The 17,222-nt window shown below is 33.4% G+C and overlaps 2 protein-coding genes across 9 annotated transcripts; one reads left to right on the top strand and one right to left on the bottom strand.

Annotated features, from left to right (window-relative positions):
* Positions 1-109: 109 nt before the first annotated feature.
* On the bottom strand, positions 110-5,531 carry LOC142532178 (uncharacterized). 8 transcript variants are annotated; one of them, XM_075638449.1, is made up of 10 exons: positions 5,300-5,530; positions 3,884-4,558; positions 2,658-3,739; positions 2,206-2,491; positions 2,027-2,099; positions 1,872-1,990; positions 1,181-1,354; positions 847-1,032; positions 566-679; positions 110-439 (listed from the first exon to the last, which is right to left on the bottom strand). In XM_075638449.1, exons 2-10 carry the CDS (start codon positions 4,505-4,507, stop codon positions 110-112), a joined length of 2,988 nt encoding a protein of 995 aa, XP_075494564.1. In that variant the 5' UTR covers positions 4,508-4,558; positions 5,300-5,530. The 8 variants fall into 8 exon arrangements, with proteins under 8 accessions (XP_075494564.1, XP_075494566.1, XP_075494560.1 ...); XM_075638451.1 differs by lacking the exon at positions 1,181-1,354 and having other exon boundaries at positions 5,300-5,531; XM_075638445.1 differs by having other exon boundaries at positions 1,872-2,099; positions 3,884-4,550.
* A 1,779-nt stretch (positions 5,532-7,310) lies between these two features.
* LOC142532431 (uncharacterized) lies at positions 7,311-7,829 on the top strand. Its single transcript, XM_075638733.1, has one exon. The coding sequence runs from the start codon at positions 7,311-7,313 to the stop codon at positions 7,827-7,829; it is 519 nt and encodes a 172-aa protein (XP_075494848.1).
* Positions 7,830-17,222: the final 9,393 nt, after the last annotated feature.

Raw genomic sequence — 17,222 nt, 5'->3', positions numbered from 1 at the left:
ATTATACAATTTGATCACTTGAATATAGCAGATCAATGAAGAGACTGGATTTTTCTCATATAATATTTACTCGCGTATCTTGATTTAAAAATGAAAGATACCCTCTGTATTATTCAACATCTTTCCATATTTCCCGAAGCAGCTGATATCTGACGACATTCCTCCCACCCTTTTCCTTCGGCATCAAGCTGAGTTTAGCTAAAGCAGAAGAAGCGAGGAAGCTATCAGGAATGATTGAAGTCAATGGTGAGTCGAGTTCATCCAACTCATCGTCACTGGCATATGATTTCTTGAGTGTTGATAACCTGCTACTTTGAAGCACTTGGCTTCCAACTTCACCCACACAAGTTAACAAAGCTGCGGCAGGTGGTGAATATTTTGTGGGAGTTGCAATGCAAGGAAAGAATGTGACCATATCCTCATGGCTGTCAGAAGTATCCTGAATCGAGAAAAAATTGCAAGTTGAGAATAACTTGTACACCTGTATAGAATGCACACAACAATACATTGAACTATGACAGAAAATTTGATGGTATCACATGGTAGAATATGAGGCAGCACCAACCTCAGAATCTAGGGCAGCGACTATGTTGCGTGGCATCGGTTCGGGACAGAATTCATCCGGAACGAAATTGTTCAGAACCCTTTTGATTAGGGTTGGACCAAATGTCGGGCAAACCTTCAGAGAGGAAACCGTAGATGATTACAAACCAAAGATTCTATGTTATTTGGATTCACTAGAATCATGACATGCATGTGGGTTTCACCTACATCCCATGCGGATCACGTGTGTGGGTGTGATCACTTGTAACATAGATAATATTATTCGATTTGATGGTGAGTCACCTCTTTTCGGGTGGAAGCATCAGCAAGCATTTTAAATGGCAGCATCATGAGATTACTTAACGCATGGAGGAGCTTGAAAGCCTTGAAAGATTTTGGTCTGTTGCCATCAACAAGAATGTTAGTATCCTCATATGACTCGTCTTCTATGCCGAAAAGATCCGTGAGCCGTCTGGACCAGTTCCCGATCTACAATAAATGCAGAAAAAAAACAAAATTAAGAATTTTAAACTCTACATTGAAAGCAATCAGGCTCGGTCGAATCATAAATAATTGTTTAATATCAAACAATGAGGATCCGCAACCAACATCAGTTGGTTCCACACTTGACACTTACAGCATTTTTTAACTGTACACCAGCTCCAAAGCTTGATTTCCCAGCTGGAATTGGGAGGACTTTGGAATCACTTATGGGATCAGAAAAAGGATCAGTTGGCATTTCTTCAGCGGATTCACGTAGAATAGCATTGAACATTGCAACATCCAATCTATAAACTAACTGCTCCATTACCTAACAGAAAATGCAATTCTGTCGTGTTTGAATTCTAAATACGTTTTTATAAAATTTAGACGACGAGCCCAATCCACCCCTAGAAAACGTGGTACTAATTGATCTTATCACAATGTTAATAACTCGAAAAGATTTCATAAATTATACTTTTATAATGATTAAAATATTGAAATTGACTTTAATTATATAAAAATTTAAACATCCTCACATAGATTAATACATTTTCTAATTAATACGGGGAAGGTAATTCAACTGTATAAGTTGATCCAAGAACCCTTGACCAACTGTCGTGGGCTGGGAGACGCCCAACCCATGGCTCACCGTTGTGCGTATAAAGCCCACCTGGGGTTGGACATATCTTGGCGGCACAGACACATGGGTCCCACTCTAGTACCACTTTGACATGTGCCTAATCCACCCCTAGAAAACTAGTTACTATTGGTGAAGGATATCCCTGTATACATTCACAAGTCGACTTGGGATGGTAGTGTTTCACAAGGTTGTTTATAAAACGTACCAGTCTAACCAGCACAGACAAGCAGCCACATTCATGCCCCCCAGCTCGAATCGGACAAAGCCTTTCACATGCATCTTTGAATGCTTTCTTCCATAACTCGATAGCCAAGATTCCCTGTTCATGATTACCTATATTATTTCTTCTTCCATTCGATTTCTTCATGCCTGAACTGTTGTTAGTTCTATCGCTACTTTTTGCTAGATTTGGCTGCATATGTGGGGTAAAGGTCTGCAGCAAATGAAACATAATAATAATTCTCAACTTCAAAATCTGAAAAAAACAGGGAGCTTTCAGTTGTTTTTAACATATTGCAAATAGTGAGAGTAGTGGTGACCTGCCACCAAACTGACTCAACAATCCGAGAAAAGAGCCAAGATTCAACTTTTTCGAGTGCAATAATGAATGTCAAGACATCCTCAAAGTCATCAAATTCTTCAATTGGTTTAGTATTCTCCTCATCCATGTGAGAAGAGTCTAGCTGTTTATTTGTCATTCTTCTAGCTGATTCAGATTCAGGGCCATCATGTTTTATTTGTGATACATTAGAATGTGGTAATTCAGCAGCAATTTGGCTGACAATGGCCCTCAACATAATTGAATTTGACAACCAGTATGTCAACCTGTAACATTTTTACATAAAAAATCTTGATATTATCAATATCATGATATATCGTTGAGTTCTAACAGTTAAAAATTTGGTGAGATGAGTAGCATGAAAAAGGACAATAAAAGGATGCCTGTTGGATAGGCATATAAAGAAATGTAATATTTTCTAAACAAACTTACCTTGGGACGTCATTTCCGCATGATTTAGAAACCAAAACCAAACCAGACACCACAGCTCTTGCTGCACTAGACCGCTTTGCTTGAGATCCTTCTCTGCAAATGTTACTGTAAAATCTTGAAAGTCGTCTAGCTGGGGCATGGACCTTATTTCCCGAACTGGCATGCTCAGCAACTACTGAATATAATCCAACCTCAATTGCTGCAGCTTCCTTCAGTTCTTCCTCAAGCATCTCAATTCTGGTTTTCCATTCATTTTTACTGTCAAAATGCTCACTTTTTTGTTCTTTTCCTTCAGTTTTTGAGCTATGTTTACCTTTCTTGTGATAGACATTATATATATCGAGGTCAGGTGCTTTTCCCCCAGAATAAAAGTCGGCCAGAAATCCATTCCCTTTAGCCGTGCCGTGTATTTGGATGGATTTTACATGCTTCAACTGAGGTTTGTTACTGCTGGATGGAGGAACTAGTGGAGCTTTTCTATTTGGATCAAGAGTATCGCTTCTTGTTGTCACCTGTCTTTTCGCATTATCATCTGATAATTTATCGAGTAACAGTAACTTATTCCCTGGAGAATGGCTTGTCCCTTCCGATATCTGTTCATCACATCGAATATCTTTTCGTAGCCTTTCACCACCATGTGAATAGTCAATCAGAACATCTTCTGGTTGCAACTCTTTATCTTGAGAAGAACTGCTTTTTCTATAATTATCAGCTTCAACTGCTTCAGGAGAAAATCTTTCGAAGGATTTGTCTTCAACATATTGCCGAGTGTTTCTGCTACTTTTATAGTTGATGTTAGCAATAACTTCATGGGAACTGGGGTAAACACTTCCCCTCACAAAACTTGTTGCAATGTTATTGGGCTTGGTATGTATCTCTCGAAAACTTATTGATGAGGGAGAGGATCTAATGGAGGGTGGAACAGAGTTCTTGACAGATGTCATGCTTCGGTCAGAAAACTTGGACAATGAAACCTGGTCGTTTACATGGTTCCTAGCATCAAATAATGAATCGTTTGATGGAGGCCTTAAGTTCTTGTTTTGCTCTTTCAAAGAGTCGATTCCAGCATTTCCATAACCATTCTGCATTTTTAACTTCAAATAAGTACCACGAGGTACAAGTAAACACATTGAGTAGAAAGAATTATCAATATTATGCGTTAAGATAAGTAATGTAGCCTAAGTATAGATGTCAATATGAATTAAATTTTAAGAAAACTTGCTTACCTTCTCGTTATGAGACGGTGAAGTTGTTAGAGATCCGATGGTTGATGAACCAGGTGCCCTTGATGAATGTGAAGAAGCATCATCATCAGTAAAAGAGGCGATTTCTGAGCTATTGTCATCATATTCAAGGAAGCCAACTTTAGGTGAGGAATTAGAGCTATCCATTTCAACAGGATCAAAACTAATAATTAAACCCGGTTGGACTGAAATACTTGAACTTTTCTTGAAGCTTAATGGGACATTTATACTTAACACATGATCCATTACTCCATGATCTGCAAGATTCAATGAAGCTGTCCCCAAGAGTTGTCCTTTAGGCTTGTCCTTTCGAGGCTCGAATAAGCTAAACTCCAAATAATTCTTCTTAAACTTATCACCAGCTTTTTTGTCTTGGTGAAGAGTAATAGGAAGCACGAAAGACTCGTTAAATACGATATTGGATTCCCCAGCAACAGAGATAAATGAACCAGAATTTTGATCACCATTTTCCCACTGAATCAAAACGGTTTGAACAGATTTAAGAGACTCAGATGGTGGCCAAGGCCTAATCTCCTGTATTTGGACAATGTACTGAACTCTAACTGAAGCACCCCGTTTGTGCTTCGATCTCAGTCCAAGAACCATAGCTAGAGCAAGATAATTAAGAGCTAAAGCTGGTCGGATAATTCTGATCGACTACAACATGGTGAGGAAAAAAAATTCATCATAGAGAATTTAGGTAATAACACTCATGAATACAGTCTACAAATAAAGATCTTCTGAGATTTCACCGTATAATGAGATTTTGCAATTTTCATCTATACACTAACACTTGAAAATAATTCAGGAATAAGATGATATTCACAACTATCTCTAAAGATCCACAAACACTCAGAAAACTAGAAACTATTTTTTTTTTAAAAAAACGAGAGAGAGACGCATTATGGCCGACTCAGGGATTTGGTGCAGCAACAGCTTAATTTATGATGGAAGCTCAAAAAAAAAAAGACAATATGCATGCAATTTGAAAGTTTCGCATTCCAGTGGGTTGCCTTCGGTTTCCCTGTCGAGTCTCACGGACACATCCTAAAAAAAATGCAGTAAAAACTTAACCAATCAAGCAGACCAAACAAAGAGAGAAGAACGATCAAGCTAAAATGGCCACATTTGCAAACTAACCAAATAAAGAACCATATTACTGTAAAAGAATCACCATTTTAATTTCAGGATCCAGTAAAATATTCCAAAAAAAGAAAAAAACCATTAGAGGACCAATCAATAATTAAGCATCCAGCTATCAAATGCCACAACACAGAAATGGTAAAAATACATAGAAGATCACAGTTGCGTCCATAATTATCAATGAAAAACAACTGCAATGAGCTAACTAAGAGAAACAAGAAACAGACATATAGAAAAAAAAAGGCAGTCTTTTACCAGAAGATTGAAGAACAAAAGAGACTTACGCTTCTTGCAATGCCTTCTGAATAACCGATCTTGTTTTATTTCCGCAGATGGGATTCCTTGTTTGTTTGAGGAGAAAGTAAAAGAAGGCGTAAGAAAGTCCGAAAGATTGAAAATTCAGAAGAGATGGAGGAAGAAGAATTTTGCGTTCGCAACGTGTGGAAAAGAGTCCCAAGGTTTCAGTTTTCTGCTTTTGCGCAAGTTCCTATACTTTTATTTGCATACAAAAAATCCTATTAATTAAACCAGAAAAAGGAAATGATAATCGCCAAAATAATATCAAGATAAATAGAAAGATGTATAAGAAATGTTTGTTTGACACCACCCTTTTTTAAAAAAACAAAACAAAACAAAATGATAAAAGATAAAAAAAAATTGAGTAGGTTTCTTGTGAGACGGTCTCACGAATCTTTATCTGTGAGACGAGTCAATACTATCGATATATATATATATATATATATAAAGAGAAACATATACAAGTAAAAAAACTCGATAAATACCTTCTATAAATTAAATATTTGTAAAAAGTGTGCAAATTATAGTTATCAATTGCATTAGTATAAAATAAATTTTAAGTAAAAAAACTCGATAAATACCTTCTATAAATTAAATATTTGTAAAAAGTGTGCAAATTATAGTTATCAATTGCATTAGTATAAAATAAATTTTATGCGCATACACCAATATATATATATATATATATATATATATATATATATATATATGTTTCTCTTTTAAGATGATAAAAAACTTATAACTCTCTTTTTATTATAGAAAAGATATTATAGATGATTATTGATATTGTTACATATTCAAGTTCTGTAAATCTACTCTATAAATAGAGGTCTCCAATGATGAATAAAGCACACAAAAAATCATTCTCTCTTCTCTATATTCTCTACTATTCACAACACGTTATCAGCACGAGTGCTCTTCAAGGTAAAATTTATAAATAATTTATTCTTATTCTTGTATGAATGCTCTTGAAAAAGCACAATATTTAGATTTAATATTGATGCTCCCGAAGCAGCACAAATTATAGATTTATATTGATGCTCCTGAAGAAGCACAACTTTTAATTTTATGTTGATGCTCCTGAAGTAGCACAACACAACTTTATGTTGAAGATATTGATAGATCTATGAATAAAATATAGATGAATAAGATTTATCAATATTCCCGAAGAATCTTGATCTAAAATCATAAAGATCTATCAATATCTATGAATAATATTGATATAAAATATAATGTTATCATATTCCTGAAGAATTTAGATAACTATCATATGTTTCGACAATATTCTTGAAGAATATTGATTATAAATGTATTGTTGTTTTGATTTAAGTTTTTTCATATCTTGGATTGCTTATTTAAGATTTATATTATTTGGATTTTGATGATTTAAATAGTCGCTAAAATATTGTGTGAATACTAGTATTTACTAGTTTTATGATATTTTTGAGTCAATCACAACACTATTTTTGATATCAATTGGACCAAAATAATAATAATAATAATAATTCTTCACAACCGCAGCAGTGGTGTGAGAAATTCTAGGTGTGAGAGTAATTTTTTTTAAGACATAAATTTTATTATAATTTCTTTAAGTCCAAAGTGTTGGATTTTTTCCTTTTCAAGAAATATATGGCTTGTTTATGTTTACGAAGTTGGGCAGGATTCTGTGATATTTGTTTTACGTATTTAGAATAATTGTGCATAAAAGAGTTTTATTTTTTTCTTTAGTTTATGATGCTACAATTTGTAATTAGTGCAATTTGTAATAGATACATAAATTATTAATTGAGCACATCTCAATGTACACCTACATCGATGTTAGTTTAACAAATAGAATAACAAAATTTCAAAATTACATAGTAAAAGTAGTAACATGCATAATTTGTTATAATATTTATTTTCAATAATAGTAATGCAATTTTACTCTATTTATGTCATGATTCTAATTATATAATTTTTTTAAGTTGCAATGGCGAACATCACTAAACTTGAATTTGAAGCACTTGACTTGACTGAAAAAAATTATTTATCATGTATTTTGGATGTCGAGGTCCACCTTATCTCTATGAATTTAGGAGATACAATAAAAGAAGGAAATGAAATGTCCCAGCAGGACCGTGCAAAGGCACTTATTTTTCTCCGTCATCACCTCAATGATGGGTTGAAAGTCGAATATCTCAATATGAAAGAGCCACGAGAGCTTTGGAAAAATCTAAAAGAAAGATTTGACCATCAACGAACTGTAATTCTCCCAAGAGCCCGATATGAATGGATGCACCTACGGTTACAAGATTTTAAGTCCGTAAGTGACTATAACTCTGCATTATTCAAGACTAGTTCCACACTGATACTTTGTGGAGAGAAAGTCACTGATCAAGACATGTTAGAAAAACATTCTCCACTTTCCATGCATCAAACGTGCTCCTGCAGCAGCAATATCGTGAACGTGGATTTCAAAGGTACTCTGAACTCATCTCATGCTTACTAGTTGCTGAACAAAACAATGAGCTGCTCATGAAAAATCACCAAATGCGCCCAACTGGATCCACACCATTTCCTGGAACTACATTTCCTGAAGAATATGAAATTTCATTTCCTGAAGCGAATGCTAATTCCACTCAAAATCATAACAATGGACGTGGGCGTGGACGTGGGCGTGGGCATGGGCGTGGGCGTGGGCGTGGCCAAAGAAGATACTATCAGCAACAAAATGGAAAGAAACATAAAACAAGCCACCAGCAGTGGAATTCCAATAATGAAGAAGCAAAGGAGAAGAGTACCAAAGTATATGAAGAAAAATGTTATAGATGTGGAATGGAAGGGCATTGGTCTCGTACCTGTCGTACGGCAAAACATCTTGTGGATCTATACCAAAAATCAATCAAGAAAAATGGAAAAATGGAGATAAATTTTGTGGACAATGATGATCCAATTGATATAACTCACTTGGACGTCTCTGATTTCTTCGCTAATCCAGATAGAAATATAGATAATTTGATTGGTGGTGGTGTGTTAGAAAATAATAAGTAATTACTTTCATTGCTCTTGTTCCTACTTTGAATTTCTATTGTTTATTAGGTTATCGTGGTCTCGTTTTTATTTTGATGTTCAGTTCATGTTTAGGATTTGTCATGGAGGTTTATTTTGTTATTCAATAAATGTTTTCATTATTCAATAAAATATTTCCTTTGAAAGCTTTACACATTATTTATTGAATTTAGATTATTGAATTATATTTTTATTTTAGATTAACGATGAAATGTCAGGATGAATGCTTAGTGGATAATGGTACAACACATACCATTCTTCAAAATAAAAGGTATTTTTTGGAGTTAACATTAGCTGAAAATAATGTTACAACAATATCGGGTGCATCAAAAATTATTGAAGGTTATGGAAAGGCAAAAATCATTTTACCAAATAATACAAGCCTATATATTGAAAATGCCCTATATGCGAGCAAATCCAGTAGAAATTTGCTTAGCTTTAAAGACATCCGCCGAAATGGATACCATATTGAAACATTAAATGAAAATAATTTCGAATACATTTGCATAACATCTATTATATCTGGCCAGAAGCAGATAAAAGAAAAATTATGTGCACTTCCTTCTGGAATGTATTTTACAACAATAAAAACAGTCGAAGCAAACATTGTCACAAACCAGAAGTTTGTTGACCAACAGAGCTTCAAATTATGGCATGATCGACTTGGTCACCCTGGGGCAACAATGATGCGCAGAATAATAATTAACTCACATGAACACCCTCTAAAGAACCAGAAGATTCTTTTACACAATGATTATCCATGTGTAGCTTGCTCACAAGGCAAACTAATTATAAGACCTTCCCCTACAAAGATTGATGTTGAAATCCCAACCTTCTTGGAGAGAATTCATGGGGATATTTGTGGACCTATACACCCACCATGTGGACCATTTCGATACTTCATGGTATTGATTGATGCGTCTACTAGATGGTCACATGTTAGTTTGCTTTCAACTCGAAATATAGCTTTTGCTAGATTACTTGCGCAAATTATTAAATTACGAGCTCAATTCCCAGATCACTCAATCAAGACAATTCGTCTTGATAATGCTGCTGAATTTAAATCGCAGATATTTAATGACTATTGTATGTCAATAGGGATTTCAGTTGAGCATTCGGTTGCCCATGTCCATACACAAAATGGCTTAGCAGAGTCATTTATTAAGCGTTTGCAATTAATTGCTAGACCATTATTGATGAGAACCAAACTTCCATCATCTGTGTGGGGTCATGCCATATTACATGCTGCATCATTGATTCGTATAAGGCCAACTAATTATCATCAATACTCACCCTTACAACTTGCTTATGGTCGAGAGCCTGATGTTTCTCACCTTCGAGTATTTGGTTGTGCAGTACAAGTCCCTCTCCCACCTACACAGCGAACCAAAATGGGCCCACAATGTAGACTTGGGATTTATGTGGGATATAATTCACCATCTATTATTAGATTTTTGGAACCTTTAACAGGAGATTTGTTTACTGCGAGATTTGCAGATTGCCACTTCGATGAATTGGAATTTCCAAATCTAGGAGAAATAAAGTTGTGTTCCGAAGAACAACAAAAGATTTGTTGGAATGAGAAAACACTCTCTCATTATGATCCTCGAAATAATCAATGTGAGTAAGAAGTTGAAAGAATCATTCACTTGCAAAGAATTGCAAATCAATTGCCCGATGCTTTTGTTAATACAAAGAATGTGACAAAGTCACATATACATGCAGAGAATACCCCTGTAAAAATTGATGTCCCCGTAGGACCAGCTATTATTCAACCTGCAAATGAATCTAAAATACGCCAGAAGCGTGGTCGACCAATTGGTTCAAAGGATATTGTACCTCGAAAAAGAAAGGTACAAGAGAAAGAAAATTCAAAAGCTCCCGAAGAAGAAATCTTGGATGATATAGTAAGAGAGATCAATGAACCAAACTTGGATAATATTATTCCTGAAGGATCAAATTCTCATGAAAATAATGAGATTTCAATAAATTATATATCATCTCGAAAATTGTGGGATCGAAATAACACAATTGTTGACAATGTCTTTGTCCTAAATGTCTCCCTTGACATCATACATAATGAATACCCAGAACCACAATCCGTTAAGGATTGTCAACAAAGAGATGATTGGCCAAAGTGGAAGAAGGCCATACAAACTGAATTAGACTCACTAGAAAAACATAAAGTGTTTGGACCTGTAGTACGAACACCTGAAAATGTAATCCCAGTAGGATACAGATGGGTTTTTGTACGAAAGAGGAATGAAAATGGTGAAATTGTAAGATACAAGGCCCGACTCGTAGCCTAAGGTTTCTCGCAGAGACCTGGAATTGACTATGAGGAAACATATTCACCTATGACGGATGCCACTACTTTTCGATTCCTAATCAGTTTAGCAGTATCAGAAACTCTTGATATGCGACTTATGGATGTTGTAACTGCTTATCTTTATGGTTCACTTGATAGTGATATATATATGAAAGTGCCTGAAGGATTCAAACTATCGAAAGAAAATGGTGAAGCGCCCAAGGCTATGTTATCAATAAAACTGCATAAATCCTTATATGGATTAAAGCAATCTGGTCGCATGTGGTACAATCGTCTTAGTGAATATTTGTTAAAAGAAGGATCCACAAATAATGCTATTTGTCCATGCGCTTTTATAAAAAAAACATATCAATCGTCTTAGTGAATATTTGTTAAAAGAAGTATACACAAATAATGCTATTTGTCCATGCGTTTTTATAAAAAAAACATATGAGGGTTTTGCAATTGTGGCAGTATATGTTGATGATCTAAATCTTATTGGCACTCCAGAAGAGCTTACTAAAACTGCCAATTACTTGAAAAATGAGTTTGAGATGAAAGATTTAGGAAAGACAAAATTTTGCATCGGATTGCAGATTGAACATTTGCAAGAAGGAATATTTGTTCATCAATCATCATATACAGAAAAAATATTAAAGCGCTTTTACATGGACAAGGCACACCCATTAGCATCACCAATGTTTGTTCGATCACTTGATGCTAACAAAGATCCTTTTCGACCACCTGAAAATGGAGAAAAAATCGTTGGTCCAGAAGTACCATATCTAAGTGCCATTGGTGCACTGTCATATCTCGCAAATTGTACTCGCCCAGATATATCATTTTCTGTTAATCTTTTAGCGAGATATAACTCATGTCCAACCCGAAGACATTGGAATGGTGTAAAACACATATTTCGTTACCTTCGGGGTACAATTGATATGGGATTATTTTATTCGACAAAATCAAAGTCTCTTTTAGTCGGATATGCACATGCAGGATATCTTTCTGATCCACATAAAGCTAAATCCCAGACAGGTTATGTGTTTACACAAGGAGACACTACTATATCATGGAAGTCGGTGAAGCAATCCTTAACAGCGACGTCTTCAAATCACTCTGAGATCATTGCAATGCATGAAGCAAGTCGGGAGTGTGTGTGGTTGAGATCTATGACACAACATATTCAAGAATCATGTGGACTCACAACAGCCAAAGATGACCCAACAGTAATATTCAAAGATAATACTGCTTGCATTGCGCAGTTAAAAGGATGCTACATCAAAGGTGATAGAACAAAGCATATTTCACCAAAGTTTTTCTATACACATGAGCTTCAAGAAAATGGTGATATTGACGTCCATCAAATTCGCTCAAGCGACAATGTAGCTGACTTATTTACAAAGGCATTACCAACTTCAACATTCAAGAAATTGGTGCACAAGATAGGGATGCATCAGTTGAAGGATCTCAGATGATTGAGATCAGGGGGAGTATCTATTGTTGTACTCTTTTTCCTTCGTTCAGATTTTTCCATTGGGTTTTTACTGACAAGGTTTTAACGAGGCAGCATTTGAACTCCCACATCTCTTAGAAGTGATTTAATGAGTCGATAATCATCTAAGGGGAAGTATTATAGAAAAGATATTATAGATGATTATTGATATTGTTATCTATTCAGGTTCTGTAAATCTACTCTATAAATAGAGGTCTCCAATGATGAATAAAGCACACAAAAAATCATTATCTCTTTTCTATATTGTCTATTGATAATATAAAAATAGATTTCTTAAAAGAAAAGGAAATGATGAACAAAGCTATTATTTCCCAAAAGGACCCATTTACATTTTATTTTCAAATATAAACGAAGATTATGATAATATTTGGCTCTAAATATCTTTGAAAATATTTCGTGCTTCTTGCAAATTCAATGGCGCTATTAGGAGGATGGTCGAATTATGTTTCCATCAAAATTCTTGAACAATTATTAAGAGCCCCACTGTCTCATATTTGTATATAAATGACCGATAACAAATGCCAAATGGGGTTGAAATAATTAATAAATGATGCAGTGGAGAGGGAAGGTTGAAGCAACCACGTCTCATTCTGACATTGAAGTAGCAATATTATATTATTAACACCAACTACACACACATATATACTATAAAAATGTCTAACTGACCGAGCTTTTGAGCACTATAATTTATAATAATTGAATTTCTTTAAGCAAAATATTATTGCAAATGTACTCGTCAAGTTTTAATAACAAGTGCGAATATCGTTCAACAAAATTTGATATATTACAAATCTACCTCAAGGACGATTCTTTAGTTAACTTTAACAGAAAATTGAATAAATTAATAAAATAAATGTAAATTAAAATAGAAGAATGAAACAAACGCAATATAAATAACTTAAATTAATAAATAAACAACAGTTAGAATCTCAGTTAATACATGTATCATTTAATCTTCTATAACGAATGAATTTCAATTCTTAAACGATGTTTTTGAAGGAATTCATTATTTTATCAATATATTATATCGATTTATATTGAACTTACTCAACAACATGCAACAAACAAGTATTTTTTTGTTATTTAATTATTGTAATTGCAGCAAGGAATGTTGGAATTATCAAGTTTTCTTTTTCAAGTTTATAACTATCAACATTTACTCAATCTCATATGTTGCTAGGATCGATTAGGTGTTTAGAGGGAGTAAATGAATATCATCGAGAAAAATAAAACTTGGCAACTAACCAAGCTTCTAAAAGGTCAAAAACAATAGACGTAAAGTGGATTCATAAAAGTTAATTGAAGGAAAATGAAAAAGTCGACAAATTCAAGGCACAGTTGGTAGCAAAATGTTACAAACAAGAGTTTGAAGTCGACTATAAAGAAATGTTTGCTCCAATTGCAAGGTAAGATACCATCAGATTGGTAATTGCCTTAGCAACGCAATATTAATGGGCTATATTCTAATTGGATGTGAAATCGGTATTTTTAAATGGAGACTTGGAAGAACACATACACACATCGATCAACCTATTGGTTATTAAGCATGGAAATGAGCATAAAGTTTATAAATTTAATAAGCATTTGCATGGGCTAAAGCAAGTCTCACGAGCATGGTATAGTCGAATTGAGGCTTATTTTTTTAAGGTGGGTTTTCAAAAATGTCTACATGAATATACAATTTGTACAAAAATTGAAGATAGAGGAAAAATTCTCATTGTTCGGTTATATTGATGATCTTATTATATTCACAGGTAATGATAATATCATGTTTGAAATTTTTAAGGAGTTCATGATGGTTAAGTTTGATATGTCGGATCTTGTAAAGATGCATTGTTTTGTTGGTATTGAAGTAATTCAATCTACTTATGAGATTTTTATTTCCCAAAAGAAATATGTTCAAAATTTTTTGTACAGATTAAAGGTGGAGAAATGCAATTTTGCAAGTACTCCCTTAGAATGTGGTTTGAAGCTAACTAAATATTGTGAATGACATAAGATTGATAGCACAATTTAAGAGCAAATTGTTAGAAGCTTAATGTATTTGAGAGCAACAAGCCCTAATATTATGTATTTTTTAGTCTCATAATCATATACATGGAGAATCCAACATAAATGCATCTTTTAGCGGCCGAAAGGATTTCCGATATCTGCCATGAACACCAGAACTTGGTCTCTACTATGAGAAAGGAGAACAACCGGGTTTGATGGCTTTTTGTGATAGTGATTATACATGAAATCGAGATGCTAGAAAAACAACTTCATAATATGTTTTTCTCTTAGATTCAACGGCCGTTCCATGGATTTCAAAGAAGCAATCAATTGTTACTTTATCAACCACTGAAGATAAATTTCTTACAGCAGCTTCATGTGTATGTCAAGCTATTTGGTTAAAAAAATTCTTGAAGAGCTTAAATTCAAGAATCATGATCATATTGCAATTTATTGTGATAATAGTTCAGCCATGAAAATGTTAAAGAATCTAGTCCTACATGGAAGAAGCGAGCACATTGATGTGAAATATATTTTTTAAGATAACTCACAAAGAATGAAACAACTGATCTCATCTATTGCAGAAACGAAAACCAAGTAGCTGACATGTTTATCAAGTGTCTACATTTCAGAAACTAAGGGAGCTACTCGGTATTAACACACTACAAAACAAGTTTGAGAGTGGGTGCTCATACTAAATCGATGTTGACCTCATCAGTTTAAGGGAGGGACTGTTGAATGGTTAAAGATTTGTCCAAGTCTTTAGTTATCTGACTTGTCAAATGAAGTGTGTTAGTCATGGTTTATCAGGAACAAAATATTATATGAAATAATTATATTTCCATATTTGTTATCTAATGGTTTTGGTGGTCAAACATTGTTGTTATTTTTATGGTTTTTTTTGTCGGTACGTTTGTCTATAAAAAACTCATTGCTCAATAAGGAAAGTATATAGCTATTAACAAAAAAAAATTATTTGTCTGATTTATATTTTATTATTTCTTTTTATTAATTTTTCTATCAGTGCAAAATCTGAACCACTAATCATAAATTTATATGTTCATTTAATTTGAAATTAAAAAAAAATAAAATTCGAACTATTTTTTGATATAAACATATATGTTTTTTTAATTTTAAGTTTAAAAAATTAATTTCGAACCATTTTTTATTATAAAACGTAAAAAAAATATTGCAAATTTAAAAGATATTAATAATAATCCACTTTTCATGTAAAATAATGCACAATAAAAAAATATTAAAAATATTAATAACATTCGACTTTTTTATTTGAATATTGCATTGTTATGTATCGATTAAATAAACAAAATAAATTGAATTGAATGAAAAATATATTGATTATTAACTAATAGTGGGAAAAAGAATGCACAGTGATGTATCAATCTATCAATTAAATAAATTAACGTTGTTTAACTTGAAATTTTAAAAATTAAGTCTGAACCTCTAACACAAATTTATATGTTCATTTAACTCGAAATTTAAAATTATTTAAGAAATTAAGAACATATATTAATCATATATAAATCAATCAAATTAACAAACATTAGAGCAACATTATATGATTATGTCATCTTAATAAGTCGATGAACTCACAATACATTATTATTATTAGTACAAAAATAAATAACTAAAATTACTCACATCGTCATGATCTCATAATTATTTCAAATACATTAAAACACCAACATCCAAAAATATTTATATATTGAAACCACATGCAAATTAAATATTAGATAATTAACAATGTATGGATGAATATCATAGATAAATATAAATGAGATAACGACATATTTATTTATTCATTTAACTTTAATTTAAAATATTGATAGAGAGGAGGATACCTACTTACTTTTGGAATGGTCTTCATTTAATACTGGAATGCTTGAATGTAACACGGAGAAATAATTGTTACAAGGATCAAATAGTTCAAATTTTTACAAGAATATAAGAGAGAGGAGGAGATTACCTACTTACTTTGGAAAGCTCTTCCTTTTCAAGTGTTGGCTGTATCTGTAGATATATCTTTCATTATTGAACTTGCTGATTCTAGGTGTTAGGAATGCTGTTCTTCAAGAATGTAACGCTACGTTTGGTATGATGGATTATGGGAGGATTAAGGAACGAATCACATATTATCCGTTGTTTGACTCGTTTTTTAGCTTACATTTGATAATTTCCGGCCCGTGATTAAAACACTGTACGAGACTGAAAACAAGAAAAATTTTTCCCAACTTTTTGGTGGTATAGTGAATCCTGAATTGAACAGTAGTTGATATTTATGCTTCCCATTCCCAATTTACCCTTTTAGCTCACCAACCCAAAAAACCAATCTCTTCTCATCTCTCTTCAATGGCTGCCTCTCTTACTTCCCTCTCAGGCTTCGAAACTCTTTGGGTGACATACTTTTCTGTCTTTAGTAGCAGTTTTGGAAGCATCCGTGTCTGGAGGTAACTGTTGTACGGGTTTTTTCTGTCGATGACTTAGTTTTCCCGCTTCTTCTTGGTTAACTTATAATGACTGCTGCTGAAATTTCGTCTCATTTCTTTATTTAAGCAAGTAAATGTAAGCTTGAGCTACGCTACGGAAGTGAGGTTGGGTTATCTGTCAGACAAAATGATGCAGTTGTGGTGAATTTTGTTAATCAAATTGGAATGTAATGAAATTGTTATATGGAAGATAAATTAAATGGAGGTATGCACAAAAAATTTGTAAAACTTACTATGCAAGATATTCACCAATTCAGTCATCCTCACTACACCCAATTTTGCGAGGCAACGATGATGAAATCAGAAATCGGTATGAGATTCCCACAGCAACGGAGGAGGTAAGGGTTGGGATTTCGGTTGACGAAGAAATTCTGGTGCCTCCCAATTTTTACGAATTACATTTATATTATTTTTAGTAAATATATATTGTAAAGTTAATTATTTAATTATATACAAAAAAACTAAAAATATTATTTTAATTAGAACTGAGGGTATTTAGGTCATTACATTAAA

This window comes from Primulina tabacum, chromosome 18 (genome assembly GCF_025594145.1).
Source record: "Primulina tabacum isolate GXHZ01 chromosome 18, ASM2559414v2, whole genome shotgun sequence".
NCBI lineage: Eukaryota > Viridiplantae > Streptophyta > Magnoliopsida > Lamiales > Gesneriaceae > Primulina > Primulina tabacum.
Note: the sequence above shows the minus strand (reverse complement) of the source record. Positions and strands in the feature narration are given on the sequence as shown.

What these genes read in the sequence shown, in the direction of transcription:
- LOC142532178 (XM_075638445.1), bottom strand. Translation starts at nt 4,507, where the DNA reads ATGGTTCTTGGACTGAGATCGAAGCACAAACGGGGTGCTTCAGTTAGA. An exon ending in TGCGGAAATGACGTCCCAAG is followed by an intron (nt 2,492 to 2,657) that starts GTAAGTTTGTTT and finishes AAAATGTTACAG; the next exon opens with GTTGACATACTGGTTGTCAA. An exon ending in TTGAGTCAGTTTGGTGGCAG is followed by an intron (nt 2,100 to 2,205) that starts GTCACCACTACT and finishes CATTTGCTGCAG; the next exon opens with ACCTTTACCCCACATATGCA.
- LOC142532431 (XM_075638733.1), top strand. Translation starts at nt 7,311, where the DNA reads ATGGCGAACATCACTAAACTTGAATTTGAAGCACTTGACTTGACTGAA.